General features: G+C 45.7%; 1 protein-coding gene across 2 annotated transcripts in view; it reads left to right on the forward strand.

The window, feature by feature from the left end:
- ANKRD52 (ankyrin repeat domain 52) overlaps positions 1-15,319 on the forward strand; it is a 62,377-nt gene extending 47,058 nt beyond the window's left edge. The window contains exons 21-29 of one of the 2 annotated variants that reach the window (XM_063119826.1): positions 1,689-1,806; positions 2,494-2,713; positions 3,242-3,329; positions 5,644-5,727; positions 7,357-7,502; positions 8,345-8,427; positions 10,206-10,288; positions 11,496-11,587; positions 14,578-15,319. In XM_063119826.1, the coding sequence (XP_062975896.1) occupies positions 1,689-1,806; positions 2,494-2,713; positions 3,242-3,329; positions 5,644-5,727; positions 7,357-7,502; positions 8,345-8,427; positions 10,206-10,288; positions 11,496-11,587; positions 14,578-14,822 (1,159 nt within the window). In that variant the 3' untranslated portion in view covers positions 14,823-15,319. The remainder of the gene's footprint in view (positions 1-1,688; positions 1,807-2,493; positions 2,714-3,241; positions 3,330-5,643; positions 5,728-7,356; positions 7,503-8,344; positions 8,428-10,205; positions 10,289-11,495; positions 11,588-14,577) is intronic. The other variant, XM_063119827.1, reaches the window with a different exon arrangement.
- The last annotated feature ends 552 nt before the right edge of the window (positions 15,320-15,871 follow it).

The following is a 15,871-nucleotide window of genomic DNA, read 5'->3' on the forward strand; positions in this document are numbered from 1 at the left end:
TCTTCAGGGATCCAGATTTCTATAGGAAATAATCATAGGCAGGGCTGAATGGTTGCTGTGAGTCCACAGGAGCACAAAACATTTGCAGAATGTAGTAGTGGATGCAGAATTCACTTTTCAAAAGTATCATCTTTCATTTTAAAGGAGGAACATGTTTCTAGCCAATATGGCTGTGATGATAATTCTTTCAAGAATATGAGTAATACTTGCTGAAATAGTGGCTGAACAAGATTTGGAAGCAGGTGTGTGTGTGTGTGTGTTCATAGTTCCTCCCTCCCTCCTTGACCTAACAAAACCAGAACAAAGAATGCTAACTATTAGAGAGAGAGAGAGAGAGAGAGAGACTGTGCACATTTGCTTAATTTGAATAATTTGTAGAGCTTTTGGAATTCAAATTATTTTGCAGAACTTCATTCTTTTTCAGATGCAGAATACACATTTATTTATTTGTTTATTTAATCAATACATTTATATACCACCTCTCTAACAAGGTGCCCAAGTCAGTTTACAGTTTTTAAATGCAGAAACAAACAATTATTTTGTTTGTGTTTTTGGTAACATCAGAATATAGTCCTCTCGGGCTATTGATAGTCCCTTTAGGAGCTGATTTTATTTATTTATTTTATTTTATTACATTTATATACCGCCCCCCAGCCGAAGCTCTCTGGGCGGTTTACAACAATTAAAAATAGTAAACATTAAAAGTATACAAAATTTTTAAAAACATAAAAACAGTATAAAAACAACAACAGTGGCACAAGCTCCCCTGGTCTTGGCTTCTCCACTTCCGCTTCTCATCTATATTGGGTGCACAACCCACAGGCCATATGTGGCACCCTGTGCTCCCCCCCATTCCTCCACCCCCCTCGCCCCTTGGCACCGTATTTGCACGTTACTCATGGCGACGCAGAAGCAACGATGTCAGTTGGGGTCACTGGGAGTGGGATGATGCTAAAGCCCACTCCTCTCCTCCCCCTTGTCACCCTGCAGTGGCCTCCATCGCTGCTTGTGTGCGTTTCTGCTTCCACCATTATCGGCGGCACAAAAGCTGTGATGCCAATTGAGCTTAAGCCTCCACCTCCTTCAGTGACCCCCGAAGCATCTCCCCAGTCCCAGAGTTCACAAACAGGTGCAGCCCCCAGCGCCCCCGATGTCCACTGCAGCTTTCCAGGCGCAAAAGGTTGTGTGCCCCTGATCTCTATAATGTAAACCCTTGGAAGAGAGAGCCTTGTTCCTTGATGTGAAAGGAATCACACAGAAATAAAGGGCCTTGCTCTTACTTACATAAAGCCCCATGACTAGCAGCTTCCACATCATACCCTTACCCTCCTCTGCCACCACTTTGTTTTCCTTCTTCTCCAGTACTTGAAGTTAGCAACCAAGGATCCTTCTTCCTACCTGCTTTGATTTGCAACAAAAGACCTACATAGCCCCCTAGTGATAAGACTATAACCTTCTACCTTTTGAACGTTAAAAGCTCTCATTTCTTTCTGGAACCCCGCTTAGAATTGAAGTCAGTCTTGCTTTTGATTCTTCTCATTTTAACCACCAAGTTGCTATCTCTCCACCTTTCCCTTCCATAAAGATAACAGTGGAAGTCCTCGAGCTCCCTAAAATTAGGGATAAGCCCTTTCCACCCTATCACTATTCGTTGTGCTATGCCTGAGCCATTCTTGCTTTTCTCCCAGAACCCCATTGATGTTGGCGATCATGAACGGCCATGTAGATTGTGTCCACCTCTTACTTGAGAAGGGATCCACAGTGGACGCGGCAGACAGGAGAGGCAGGACTGCACTGCACCGAGGGGTGAGTGGAAGGACAGCTTCTGGATTCACGGGTCTTCTAAGCTAGCTAATGCAAAGAGCTCTACACGTGCTGGTTGTGAGCAAACTCTTAAGAGCCCCTTCAGTCAAGGATGTTTGAAACAAAATTTAAACATTTCAAATCTTCGGCTCATCAAAAAACAGCAGAGAGTCAGTCACTGTCTGTTCCAGATGTTTGCCTTAGCATACTGGCCACGCAATTCCTAGTGGTGTGCTTGGATATCCTGTTTGAGTGTTTGTAAGGAGCTGCATGTGCTGCTTAGTTAGGGCCAGTCAGACTTTGTGTGGGAAGAGAGATTGGAGTCTCTTCCCACACGGAGTCTGACTGGCCCTAACTAAGCAGAGTAGGTTGAAAGAGAGGGAAAGGAGGATATAAAAAGCCTTTTCAGCTGCTTACGGTCTCAAGATGTACTGTTCCTGTTAATATGATCTACGGATTACTGCTTAGTAAGAGAGTATCTGTTGTTCCTTAGTAATGATTTGCAAGTGTCTTTTGCAACAACTGTTTCTGCCCTTTCCACGTGCCTGAAGTAGAATTACTACCTGAACTTCTCTTGCTGCTCTTGATCTGCAAATTTCCCCAGGACCATCCTGGCCCTGCCAAGATTCCTTATTAGCACCATGCTAGGAGTGCTTGGGTTGGGCCCATTCTCTCATCCTTTGCTTCTAGGCTGTGACTGGTTGTGAAGACTGCCTTGCAGCACTGCTGGACCATGATGCCTTTGTATTGTGTCGGGATTTCAAGGGCCGGACCCCGATCCATTTTGCCTCGGTGTGTGGGCATTCCGAAATCCTGAGGACCTTGCTGCAGGCAGCGCTCTCTACTGACCCTCTGGACTCTGTGGTGGACTATAGTGGCTACTCACCAATGCACTGGGCTTCTTACAGCGGTAAGAATTCCGAGATCCATGCACGATTCAAATTGCCCTTTCCGGTGGCAGGGGAGAGCCAGTCTGAGTAGGTGTTTGTTCAGTAAGGCCACTAGTAGGACACAGACAATATAGTACAGGAGTGTAGAACCGCAAGACTGAGTGGCCAAATCTGGGGTCCCAGGTGGCCACTCACCCTTTCCCCTTTTCTCTGTTCGTGCCTTTACTTTTGTGTAAATGTGGCCTTTACGGCCACCATTTACACAGCAGAGGAAATTGTGCAACTCCCCTTGGGTAGGCTTATTAAGCCAGGATGTTTGGCCTGCTGTGATATGTGACTATGGCCTCTGTTACAACTTGGTTCATTAAAGCAAGCGGCAGAAACTCATGCCCACCAATTTCCAGTTTATATGACTGTTTTGTTGTTCTCAGAGAGCATCTGAAGGGCTTGAAAAATTGAGCAAAGGCATCTCTCAGTTCTGCTCATAATAATAATGGAGGTAGAAGGTAATCTGATCATTTCTCCTGCCTCTTCTCTCCTTTTACCAGGGCATGAAGATTGTCTTGAATTGTTACTTGAACACAATCCATTTGCATACCTAGAAGGAAATCCCTTTACTCCATTGCACTGTGCAGTGTAAGTCACAATTGGTCCTTGGGATTGCAGGGTGGGCGTGCACGTGTGCAATGATCAGCAGATTGTTGAAGCAGAGATAGAGATGGATTTTTGCTTCTGTGATGCCAGGCTGAGCTGCAACCTTTCTACTGAAACTATCTCTCTCAAGAGGCATCATTGCCCTGGATCATTCTTAGATTATAAGGTGATGCAGGGGCCTTATTGTTGCCATATAGCACTGTTCACGCTACAAAAGCCAACACCTACATCACAAATAAACACTTAGCACTACATACTGTTACCTGTGCCTCCCTACACACATATGAACACAGTATCCTGAGAATCACAGTCTCGTGAAGTGCAGAGCACTTTTTTAAATATACAGATCCTTAGCCCTCTCATATGCCTACAGTTTCCGGGGTTGCCCTGTAAAGCAATTTCAAATCGGATTAAATGTGGTGTTGGACTACAACATCCATCATCCCCAGCCATGGGAGTTGCAGTCCAGTCATAAAATAGTAAAGTTGGAAGGGGCCTGTAAGGCCATCAAGTCCAACCCCCTGCTCAATGCAGGAATCCACCTTAAAGCAGATGGCTGTCCAGCTGCCTCTTGAAGGCCTCTAGTGTGGGAGAGTCCACAGCCTCCCTAGGTAATTGGTTCCATTGTCATACTGCTCTAACAGTCAGGAGGTTTTTCCTGATGTCCAGCCGGAATCTGGCTTCCTGTAACTTGAGCCCGTTATTCCATGTCCTGCACTCTGGGTTGATCGAGAAGAGATCCTGGCCCACCTCTGTGTGACAACCTTTCAAGAACTTGGAAGAGTTCTATTATAATCTCCCCTCAATCTTCTCCAGGCTAAACATGCCCAGTTCTTTCAGTCTCTCCTCCTAGGGCTTTGTTTCCAGACCCCTGAGCATCCTCATCACCCCTCTGAACCCCTTCTTGAGATGTGGAGCCCAGAACTGGACGCAGTACTCAAGATGAGGCCCAACCACTGCCGAATAGAGAGGAACCAGTACCTCACATGATTTGGAAGCTATACTTCTATTAATGCAGCCCAAAATAGCATTTGCCTTTTTTGCAGCCACATCACACTGTTGGCTCATATTCAGCTTGTGATCTGCAACACTTTTAGTGTTGCTGAGCCAAGTATCCCCCATCTTGTAACTGTGCATTTGGTTTCTTTTTCCTAGGTGTAGAACTTGGCATTTATCCCTCTTGAATTTCACTCTTGTTTTCAGCCCAGTGCTCCAGCCTATCAAGATCACTTTGAAGTTTGTTTCTGTCTTCCAGGGTATTAGCTATCCCACCCAATTTTGTGTCATCTGCAGATTTGATAAGCGTTCCCTGCACCTCCTCGTCCAAATCTCTAATAATTTTTTTGAAGCGCACTGGGCTCAGGATTGAGGGACGGGAGTTGCAGGCCAACAACATCTGGGGACTACAAATTAGGAAGGGGGCATCTCAACTATGGAGCCCTTGCTTCTTGCCACTAGTAAGATAATGCGCGAGTGAGGACACTTGCGGTTTTCTCCCAGGATCTGCAAGCTCTACAAGGAGTGGGCAGCAAGACTGAGCAGCAGACTGCTGTAGTTCTTAGCTCTTATTTCATTTGTCCTGCCTGAGAAGAGAATTGTGGGCAGGATGCCCATGGTTTTGATAGGGGCGAACACCTTGAAGCAGCAGCTAGAGTATCTACAGTGTCCTGGGTAATTGTGTGAACTCTATGTAGTTGTTTTAACTTGATAACCTGCTTCAGCCTTGAAGGCTCAAGAATAATAAGAATAATAAAAAAAACTGGTCACATTAAAATACCATAAAAGGCCCCCATCTCTGCTGGATTCACCTTGATCCTCTGTAAGCCAGCCCAAACAGGCCTTGAAGTGCTTTGGAACTGATATGCAAGTTTGGATTGGATGAGGTTCCAGGGAGAGGGAGATCCATAGCTGGGGGAAGCCACCAAGAAGGCACTTTCTGATTGTTTTTCAATGTTTACCCCATCTTTCTTTTCCATGATTTTCCAGGGCTGCCTTTATGAAACCGCCTTAGCCCAACTTGGACCAGTAGCCAGTCCCACGTTGTCTATTTGGACTAGCAGTGGCTCTCTGGGGTCTCAAGCAGAGGCTGCCCGCAGTCCTTTTTAAGTAGGGGCGCCAGGCACTGAGCCTCAGGCTTTCTGCATGCAAAGCATGTTGCTCTGCCGCTGAGCCGTACCTACGTTTGCATGTGTTGTGCCGTGTTGTCAGCTCTCCTCCGTTTTGACACCCTGCAGAAGAAAATTTAGCTGAGCCATTCTATAACTCATTTGCTTCTCACACTTTCTTCCTTCTGCAGAATTAACAACCAGGATGGCACTGCTGAAATGCTTGTGGAAGCATTGGGTGCCAAGATTGTTAATAGCAGAGATGCCAAAGGAAGGTGAGTGAGTGTGCAATCCTGTTGATTGCCCTTGGTGGACACTCCATCAGACATCACTGCCCAGGACATTGTTTGGATGGGAAGCTTCCCTTCAAGAAGTGGCATAGAAGCTAGAGGCATTGTTGGCAGGGTGGAGAGAGGAGCCCCACAAGCTTCTGGTGTAGTATTCGAAGGCAAGGCATGCAATGAAGACGAATGGTGGGAGATTCAGGACAGGTTTCCTCACATGGCTCGTAAGATATGGTGACGGCTTTAAAGGGGTATTAGACAAATTCATGAAGGATAAGGCTGTCTCAATGGCTGCTAGTCATGATGGCTGCATGCTACCTCTAGAATCAGAGGCAATATGCCTCTCAGTACCAGTTGCTGGGAAATACAAGTGGGCAGGTGCTATCGCCTTTGTATCCTGCCTGTGGGCTTCCCATTGGGGCATCTGGTTAGTCACTGTGGGAACAGGATGCTGGACTAGAAAGGCCTTTGGTCTTATCCAGCACCACTGCTCTTCTTCTGTTCTTATGGTGTCAACTGGTACTAAACTTTAAGCCTAGTTATTAAGATGCTAATCTAGTGTGCAAGGATCTGAGTTCAGTTCCCAGCTTTGCTACCGGTTTCTTAGAGTGGAAGTAAACATTAACGGAGACATGTGGCTTCCCTCAAACACAGCAGCCCTGCATTTCCCCCCCTTCATTCAGTAACGTACAGTGAGACAAAGCATGAGACATCGTGACACTCCTTTTTTTAGCCCTATAAGTAGCAGACCGTTAAGTGAAAAGGAAACTAGGAATGTGAAGATGTTGGATTATGTACTTGCTCAGTGTAACCAATCAGAGGGGAAAGGTGCAGAACTGCTGTTTTTGGTGGCTGCCATGCCTCTTCTGCCATGCCCACCTGTCTGTTTAAAATATGCATTGGCTGTCTTAAGGATAAAAATGCTCTCTAGGCAGCTTAGCTAGCGGGGAGAGCAGGCAGAGGGAGATCACTCAGCTTCTGAAGAAGTGAAATGATACTGGAATTGTATCATGGGCCAATTTCAGTGTGACGGCCACTGTCCAAAAGAATCATAGAATAGTAGAGTTGGAAGGGGCCTTTGAGGCCATCAAGTCCAGCCCCCAGCTCAATGCAGGGATCTACCCTAAAGCATACCTGACAGATGGTTGTCCAGCTGTCTCTTGAAGGCCTCTAGTGTGGGAGAGCCCACAACCTCCCTAGGTCACTGCTTCCATTGTCGTACTGCTCTAACAGTGAGGAAGTTTTTCCTGATGTCCAATATATTCTCAAGAGATTTATACCGTTACATTTCACACAGCATTCAAAATTGTATAGGATGTTTGTTAATTGAGTGAGGAATGGTGTTTTCCCAGGGACAAAATGTTGCCGTTCCACTGCCGGGCAATTGTGATATCCCTGTTGTAGAAGAATTCTTGTTGTGGAATTCTTGTAGAAGAATTCCCTTGAGGCAAGATGGCAGGGTCCCTTACAAAAATGAGAGAGCAAGAGCTGCTCTCTTGAGCAAAGAAGCAATGCCCTGAAAAGGTCTCAATTCACAACCGTGCTATACATACATAGGAAGGAAGCTGATTTGGAGCATGTCAGTTCCATCGTAGTTAAAGAGATTTCTTCTTATTCCAGGACCCCCCTTCACGCTGCTGCCTTTGCAGACAACATCCATGGTTTACAACTGCTTTTGCGCCACCAGGCTGAGGTAGACGCAACTGACCAACTAGGAAGGACCCCTCTTATGATGGCTGCTGAGAATGGCCAGACGGCAGCAGTTGGTGAGTGGTGAATCCTCTACATTTATGCCTGTTTTCTCTCTCCACCCCACTACCAAATTCTATTCTTTGCTGAGGTCTAGTTACTTAAAACTGTGTAATAAGGTAGAAGCCAGAAAAGCCCATTCCCAACAAGCCCATTGCTGATTGGTATTTGGCTATTTGTATTCTATAAGATGCATATCTTCAGTAACTTTTCCCCCAGCTGGTTTTCTACAGTTTTAAAAACTGGAAATGAAAGGCAGCCTGGAAACAATCTTTTCAGGGCCTGTTTAGATATTGTCCATCCACCCAGCCTGAATGACTTCCTAGGGAGGAAGTAAGAGCAGCTCTTGCTCTGTCTCTCTCTCTCTCCTCATCTGGAAATGACCCAAGATATTTTGGTGCGGAACCTATGGCTCTCCAGATATTGTAGGACTTCGACTCCCATCAGCCCCAGTCAACATGGCTAATGGTCAGGGAAGGTTGCTGTAGTCTTAACAACAGCTGGAGGGCCCTATCCCTGTTTTAGGGTTGTTTCTGCCATGACCCTGGAATTCTGAAATTCCTGCCATTTCTCTGTTGGCCTTCCAGTGAAAGGCTAGGGCCAGGTTGTTTCAGAAGAGCTCATTTGGAAGCATCCTCCTGACAGTGGAGGGGATTTCTCTCAGCTCAGTTCTTGAGCTGAGCCTCTCTGCTGGATGCAACTCTGCTGCTTAGATTTTTTCTAGGCTGCTGTTTTTAGTCATTGTATTTATCTTTAACGTTAACTGCCTTGAAGGGCCCTTCGACATGAAAGGTAGGGTATAAATATTTTAATAAATAAAGTTGGCCACTTCTCACTTTGCATCTCCACCCATTTTCAGAGTTTCTGCTGTACAGAGCAAAAGCAGATCTAACTGTGCTGGATGTCAACAAGAACACAGCTCTTCACCTGGCCTGCAGTAAGGTATAGCACCCACGGATGAGATCTGCAAGAGTCACTTTGAGCAGCTGTCTTCCATATAGCTGTTAGATTTAATGCTAGGAGTGGTCCTGTACCATTTGGATTGAGAAATGGGGTCCATGGGCAGGACCCACCCCTACTTTGCACCTGAAACTAGTCCAAATTATTATTTTCCAAATAAATGATGGAAAACACTTAATATTTGGATTTCTGCAGAATCTGGATTTCCGTCGGCAGGGAAAATTGTGGGGGTAGCAGATGTATATGGGAAGGAGATGATAACTGGAGGCCATGAAGTAAATGTAGAAACGAGCCCAAGGAGCACTGAATCCTTAAGTAGAAATGTTTGACAACATGTAGATCGTTTCTGCACAGTCATGAGGATTGGAATTTACTGTTTTCAAAACTGAAAGCTATGGCTCTCAGAATCCATGTCCTGTGTTAAAATCCAGGATCCCTTGAAAAAGTCCTGAGAGGCCATGAGCTTTTTCTATCTTGCTCTTTCTCCTCCATTTACCTGGGGATTTTCCATCTTACCTTCATGTTGCAGAAGGTTGGATCAGTTTAGGTTTTTTTTAATTTAATGGCCAAAGTTATAGCACCATCATTTGGGGGTGCAGGCCAAGTGCTAGTTCCCGTCTTTGAAAATTCAGAATTTCATAAATTGTGTATAGGATACACAAGTGCTATAAACCTTTAATGGCAGCCACCATCACCTGCTATTCCACTCTTGCAATATCTAGTAAATTGGTTCCAAAGATGTGGAGCGTCATCAGATGTGGGGAATCACATTTCCCTACCGTCGCTTTCCCCTCCCCTCCCACTTCTGTCCCACAATACTTCTTCGATCTTCACATGGAGAAGAAAGAGGAAGCAAACAATGACCATGTGGCCCATTCAGTGGCCTTTTTTATCCTGCTGCTTCTGTACACAGCAGGAAATGGTGACACATTTTGCTACAGCCAAAAAAGTCGGATTTTCTGGGTCTTTTTTTGTGACGGGAAAACGAGCAGAAGGGGCGGGAGGCAAACGTCATCGTCAAAAGGATCCGCGAGAAGCTATGAATGGTTAGTAATGAGTATGTGATAAAACGCTCCTAGGGTGGTGCTCGTGCTCTCCCCACACAGCAAAGTGCAGTCTGCATTTTCCTCACAAGGAGGCAGTGCTGCACAGTTTAAGGTAGAAATATTACTCTTCAAACATTATGCAGCCCCAGTTTTGATGTCATCCTCTGAGCTTCCAAATCATTGACCAGATTCACACATAGCAGATGTGAGCAGGGGTGCTGCCTCCTGCACACTGCTCATTCCCACTTTTAATTAACAACTTACCGTCAGCCATGTTATAGGCTGTGAGTGAGACGTGCTCAACAACCCAGAAGTTACCTCATGGTTTGTTGTTGGAGGGAGCTTGCTCACTCCCGCTCGTGCATGGCAAATCGTAGGTTAATTAACCCATGATTTGCCTTTATGTGTGAACTGGCCCATTGTTTTGAGGATCGGAAACATGCCATGGGGGGTTGTGTGCTCCTCTTTCCTTCTCACATGCCAACTCCCTCCTCTGTTTCCTGGTTTTCTCTAATTACAATTTGTCATACAACCACCATTTGATCAACTTGGGCAATGTGAAAGACCATAACTAGAGGGAATTTGTGTAGGAGAGGAGAGAACCCACGTTCTGTTCCTCATCAGAAATAAGCCAAAGGGGTAGAGTGCAATTCAGGAAAGACCTGTTTTCAAAAATAAAAATATTCCTTTAAACAATATATCTTTTCTTTCCAGGGTCATGAAAAGTGTGCCTTGTTGATTCTGGGGGAAACCCAAGACCTTGGCCTTATCAATGCAACGAACAGTGCTCTGCAGATGTGAGTATTTGCACAGCTGGTGAAAATAAGAAATTATTCTCTCACACACCCCATCTTCTTTGCTACCAAACAACGCAGTACAAATCTTGAAATGAGTCCAGAAAACGCATCTTGTTAGGTGACCCTCAAAAAGCAAGTGTCTCCTACATTTGAGAGTGAACAGTATTTTGGTTGCTTCCAGCTGAATTATTGTCACTTAACTTGGAGTGTGGCTACCAGGTCGGAGTTTCAGAAACAATGGACATTTGGGAGCCCAGGTGTGGTGAAAGAAGGGACATCTATAGTGTGTTCAGTAAGGAGCAATCTAATACTTCTTTAGCCTTGTTTATCAAAGCATAGCTTCAGATAGGAAGGAACCTTATCCCAGGTTCAACGATTTGTCCATCTAGCCTAGCATTGTTTATTCTAAGTGGCAGCAACTCTCCCTGATCTCAGACAAAGGTCTTTCTCCTTACTGCTCCCGATCTTTTTTTTCTTAATGGAGGTTGTCATGGATTGAGCCTTGGGCGTTCTTTATGGTAAACATGTGTTCTGCCATAGAGCTATGATCCCTCCCCAAAGCTTAGGCTACAGACCAGGGGTGGGCTTCCAGATGTTGTTGGACTGCATCTTCCCTCATCATTGGCTAGACTGGCTGGGACTGATGGGAGTTGCAATCCACCAAATTCTGGAGGGCCACATGTTCCCCCACTCCTGCTTTAGACTGTTGAGTGGTTGTAAAACTTCTTTGAGTTTTCTCGAATTTGTCTAGAGATGTCTTGGCTGCTCTTATCAGGCACTCCTGCTTTTGGCAAATGCTTTGCTATGATTCAATGGTAGCACATTTATTGATGGGGCAGCTGTCACTGCCCCATAAATCAATGCTCTCATGATACCAGGTCTCCTGGTTCTTCCAGTATAACAACCTACAGCTCATTACATTCCCTTAAAAACCCCAGAACTGCTGCCACGTGTTTCCAAAAACGAGTGGAATGAACAATTGCTGTGGAAAGCAAGCTGAGCAATGTTTTCAAGTTTTACTTGGGGTATCTTCAATCCATCTGAAATGTTTTTTCTCCTCTGGACAGTAGTTTTAGTTATGTTCTTCTTTTGGAATGTGAGCCAGATCAACAACGCTGAATACCATGGGTTACAAGAGATGGGTCCTGTTTCCCTCTCCCAAGGTTGGTCCAGTAATACACCCCCTTTCTCTTCCTGCTACGCACAGGCCGCTCCATATTGCAGCTCGAAACGGACTGGCCTCTGTTGTTCAGGCTCTGCTGAGCAGAGGTGCCACTGTGCTTGCTGTGGATGAAGAAGGTGCGTATTCTTCACACCTAGAAGCTCTTCTGGATTGGTGGGGTCAGAGACAGCACAGTGTAACCCAGTTTGCACGTACCAGCAGGAAATTGCAGGTTGATTAACCTACAATTTGTCATGCTATATGTGAGCCACTTCCGCTTTGCATAATCAACCTCCAATTGGCCCAATCATAGGTTGCTGCCTGATGTGCGAGCCCAGACATTTTGAGTTGTTCATGGGTTAAACCATCCAAAGTTAATCTGTGTTTATTTCTTAGGTTAATTTTGGGTTGTTTAACCCACAAACAATGCAAAGTGTCTGTGTCCACAAGTCATGCAACAACCTACAATCAGGATAATGAGAGACTGATAATTCAAAGTGGAAGTGGTTCACATGCAGCACACAACCTGGCAAATCATGGGTTTATTAACACAGAATTTGTGGGTTAATTAACTGACAATTTGCTATTGCACGTGAATGGGACCTTTATCTTTGAGTAAAATCTCTTCAGTCTAGATGAAGTAAGAGCAGCCTTATTGAGTGGGTGGGTGAGCATTGCACATCTGTTACATTTTTCATTTGAAGTGGAATGAGATCATCTTCCTCTCATTTCTTATTGTCATTATTTTTATTGTTACTGCTACTACTAATTCATTTAAGTAAATTTTAGCCCACCTTTCAGGATGTCTATGCTAACAAGTTAGTTCTCGACATGGCGATGTTCCTAATTTTAGCTGTCATGTTCTTAATCTGGTGGCTGGTGGATCTTGGGTTTTTAATGATTTCCACAGATGTTCAAATTCCAACAAATTCTTCTTCTGCAAGTGAAGATTTTTAAAGGCTTCCTGCTGCAGAAATTCAGCCCCAACACATAGAGAGAGCCTAGCCAGGCTTCACAGACTGAGTGGGCGATCTAGACAGCTTGCCTAGTCTCTTTGAGTGGCTGTGGGGGATGTCCCAGTGGGACCTGGGATGTCCCAGTGAGTTAGGGTTGGGTAGGACTGGCTCCCAGGGCAGCAGTTGGGGTCTCAGTAGAAGCTAGCCACACCAGACAGACAGGCAGACTGAGTGGGACACCAGGAATAGTTGTCTACTGGCTGTGGGGATGTCCCAGTGGGACCTGAGGGTTAGGGTTAAGGCTCAGGTTAGGGCAGGGCTGCAGGATAGATGGGGCCGGGCCAAGGACTGCATTCCCCCTCCACCCCTTACCTGGTTAGAGTGAGTCATTCGGACTGGATGAGGGATGGCGTGAACTGGGTTTTCCTTTTCTTGTTTTTTGAGGTCAAACAATTCCTTTACACCAGGAATACAGAACCTCAGTCCCCCCGGGGGCCAAATCAGGCCCTTCCAGGGTTCCACAGGAGGCCACGCCCCTTCCCCTGGCACCACCCCTTTCCTCCAACCACTTCTCATTTGACAGTTTCTCGCCTTTTGTGCAGTTTTCTCTCATTCTAAAATGGCTCTCCAAAGGCTTAGCTACTGTCACTAAGAGCTTTAAGTTAAAATAGGCTGGCATTTGGGCCTTTTTGCCCCACCCCTTTTTGCCTTCGGCTCCGCCCACCACTAGAATGCAGCCCCCAAGATTTTCTCTGATGTAGAATGAAGTCCTCATGCGGAAAAGGCTTCTGCACCCCGTTTCACACTCATGCTCCGTTGGAAGTGGATGGTGGAAGAAGAAAAATAACAGCTGCTGAGGATGTACAACAGGCAGACTGACTCTCCGCCCATTTTTCCTCTGACTATTAGATAAATGCTGCTCATGTGTGAGTGCCTGGACTTATACAACTCTTAAGCAGGAGCTGTGTGTGGGAGAACTCTGAAAATACATTTGCAGGTTTAGGAAAGAGAGGCTAATATGAATGGGTTTGCAACACATGCACAGTGAATTTTCTTCATGTTATACACCAGATTACTGCCTTTCATCCACAAAGCAGCTCCCAGGGTGGAGGACCTTTTGCTGTGTACAGATAATGGCAGCCAAACTAGTAATGACAGGAGAGATCCATTATTATTAGGTTCTCTGGTATTTGCGTTGTTTTATTAATTTATCACCTTGTGCTAAGGATGGAGAAATGATGCACTTGGGATGTTTGACTCTTTCCTCCCTTGTTCTTCCCCAATCTTAATCCCTATCCCAAACTCCTATTATGGGAGCAGAGGAAAACAAGTACAGGATCCAATGACTACATGGACCAATCTGAGAAACCCAGATTAGTTGTGTGTTCAACTCTCGCGACTTCTGTCAATATTCTATCAAGGTTTCTCAAGATTGACACAAGCTTTCCCATGTTGTGTTAGCTGCTTGTTTCCAAAATATACAAATGAGCCGTGGCACAAAGCGTTGCCACCTGGCTAGTATTTCACCAATCCATCCTGTTTTGCAATGTCAGGGAGGCCAGTGGCCATTCCAGGAAGTGGAAAAAACTGAATGCACTCTCACCATTCTGATCTCTTAAGACACCGGGAAAGGCAGCCTGGTGCCCTCCAGATGTTTTGGGCTACAATTCCCATAATCCATGACTAGTGGCCGTGCTGCCTGGGGCTGATGAGAATTGTAGTCCAAAACATCTGGAGGGCTCCGTGTTGCTTATCACTGTGTCTTAAGGAGTGGGAAGGGACGGCGGGTCCGAGTCTTAGCACTCCTTCCACCCACACCCAGCTAGTGCTCTTCCTGTAAGAAGGGTGGACTTTGTGCTCCGTTGAGGTTTCAGAAAGAGTGGTGTGGAACAAACTTGCATGTTCTCTAGGCCCAGCATGGTGATGTTGCTGTTTTCAGGGCCAGCTGCAATCACACCACTGGCTATGTCCTGGTAGAAGGCGACGGGGAGAGGAGCATTTTTTTAAAAAAGGACATAGTGGCACCCTTGATGCCCCCTCTGGTTCCTGGCATAAAACTGAGGTGGTCTTCAGAGGGGTTGCGGTCCCCAGCTCTTGCTAGAAAACGTGATGGTACGTATTTGCCCAAACCTGCTCTTTGGGGGAATGACGGTGCCTCTTTTGTTTTGCAGGCCATACCCCAGCCTTGGCTTGCGCCCCCAACAAAGACGTTGCTGACTGCCTGGCACTTATCCTTTCCACCATGAAGCCTTTTCCACCTAAAGACGCCATCAGCCCTTTCAGCTTCAACCTCCTCAAGAACTGCGGCATTGCTGCCAAGACGGCGGCCTGCAGCGCCCTGCCCAATGGGAACAGCTGCCCCTACACCAAGGATAGGCACAATGCCATCGGCTTAGATGGCTGTTACTCGGAGTAGCTTAAAAACCACGATGGGTGATCTAATATCTTCTATTTATTTAGGAATTCTATAAATATAGGACACTTTAAAGGAGAACAAGACTGGGCTGGGCCTAGGAACCAAAAACAAAAGAAAAAGAGGATGTCAGCTTCAGCTTCCTATCTAGACTTCTGCTTTGACCACTAGCATCTCTTGTCATTAAAATGAACTAACAGTAATGTAGTTCTCAAACAAATGCAGATTCTAATTCCTTAAACAAAACTATTCTGTTTTATTAATTCTGCTTAGAATTAGCCCGTGAACCCTGAAAAACCTGCTTGAGCTCTGCCTTTCTCTGCCCTTCACCAAAGGGCCTTCCCTGTTGCTTCTGAGTCCACGGCCTGGTGAGATTCTTTAAATGGCTAACCATTTAAATTCGAGATCCCCCGGCTTGATGGCTTTTGAGAGGAGAAAAAACAACAACGAAAGGCAAACCAAAGTAATTGCACGTGGGCTAGCAGGGCACAACTCTCCATTGGAGCCTCTGAATCCTGACCATTCTGGGCTTCCCACCTGCCCTGGCTCCCTCTCCTTTTGTGATCACTTTCTCCTGACTAATAACGTTCACTTTTGTGGGCCGTGCAGTCTAGGCAGGGAGCAGCAGCCTGAATCTCTTCTCAGTTTTATTTGGCATTAAGAGTGTGATTAAACGAGGGACCGCCAAGAAGGACGGCAGCTCCTGGCAAAGTGCCACTATAACTGCTCCTTCCTTTATGGTAATTTTTGTTTGTTTATTTGTTTGTTTGTCGTTGTTCGCCCTTTTTTGATTCCAGTGAAAACACTTGAATTGAGAACTACTGTACCTGGGACACTATGATACCTTAGGCAGCTCGTACTCCCTTGTATGCAAAATGGGTGCTGTTGTCCAACCGACGCGGTCCTCTCCGATAACTTGCGTATGCGCTGCTAGAATGATCCCTACCATATCAGGCACTTTAGGGATTTTCTCTTTTTGGAGGCTGATTTTTGTTGGGGTGGGTGGGAGGGGTTACAAAATGTTGGGTCCCCCCCCCCAAAGAGAATTTCCT

This window comes from Elgaria multicarinata, chromosome 3, assembly GCF_023053635.1.
Source record: "Elgaria multicarinata webbii isolate HBS135686 ecotype San Diego chromosome 3, rElgMul1.1.pri, whole genome shotgun sequence".
Taxonomy (NCBI): Eukaryota; Metazoa; Chordata; class Lepidosauria; order Squamata; family Anguidae; genus Elgaria; species Elgaria multicarinata.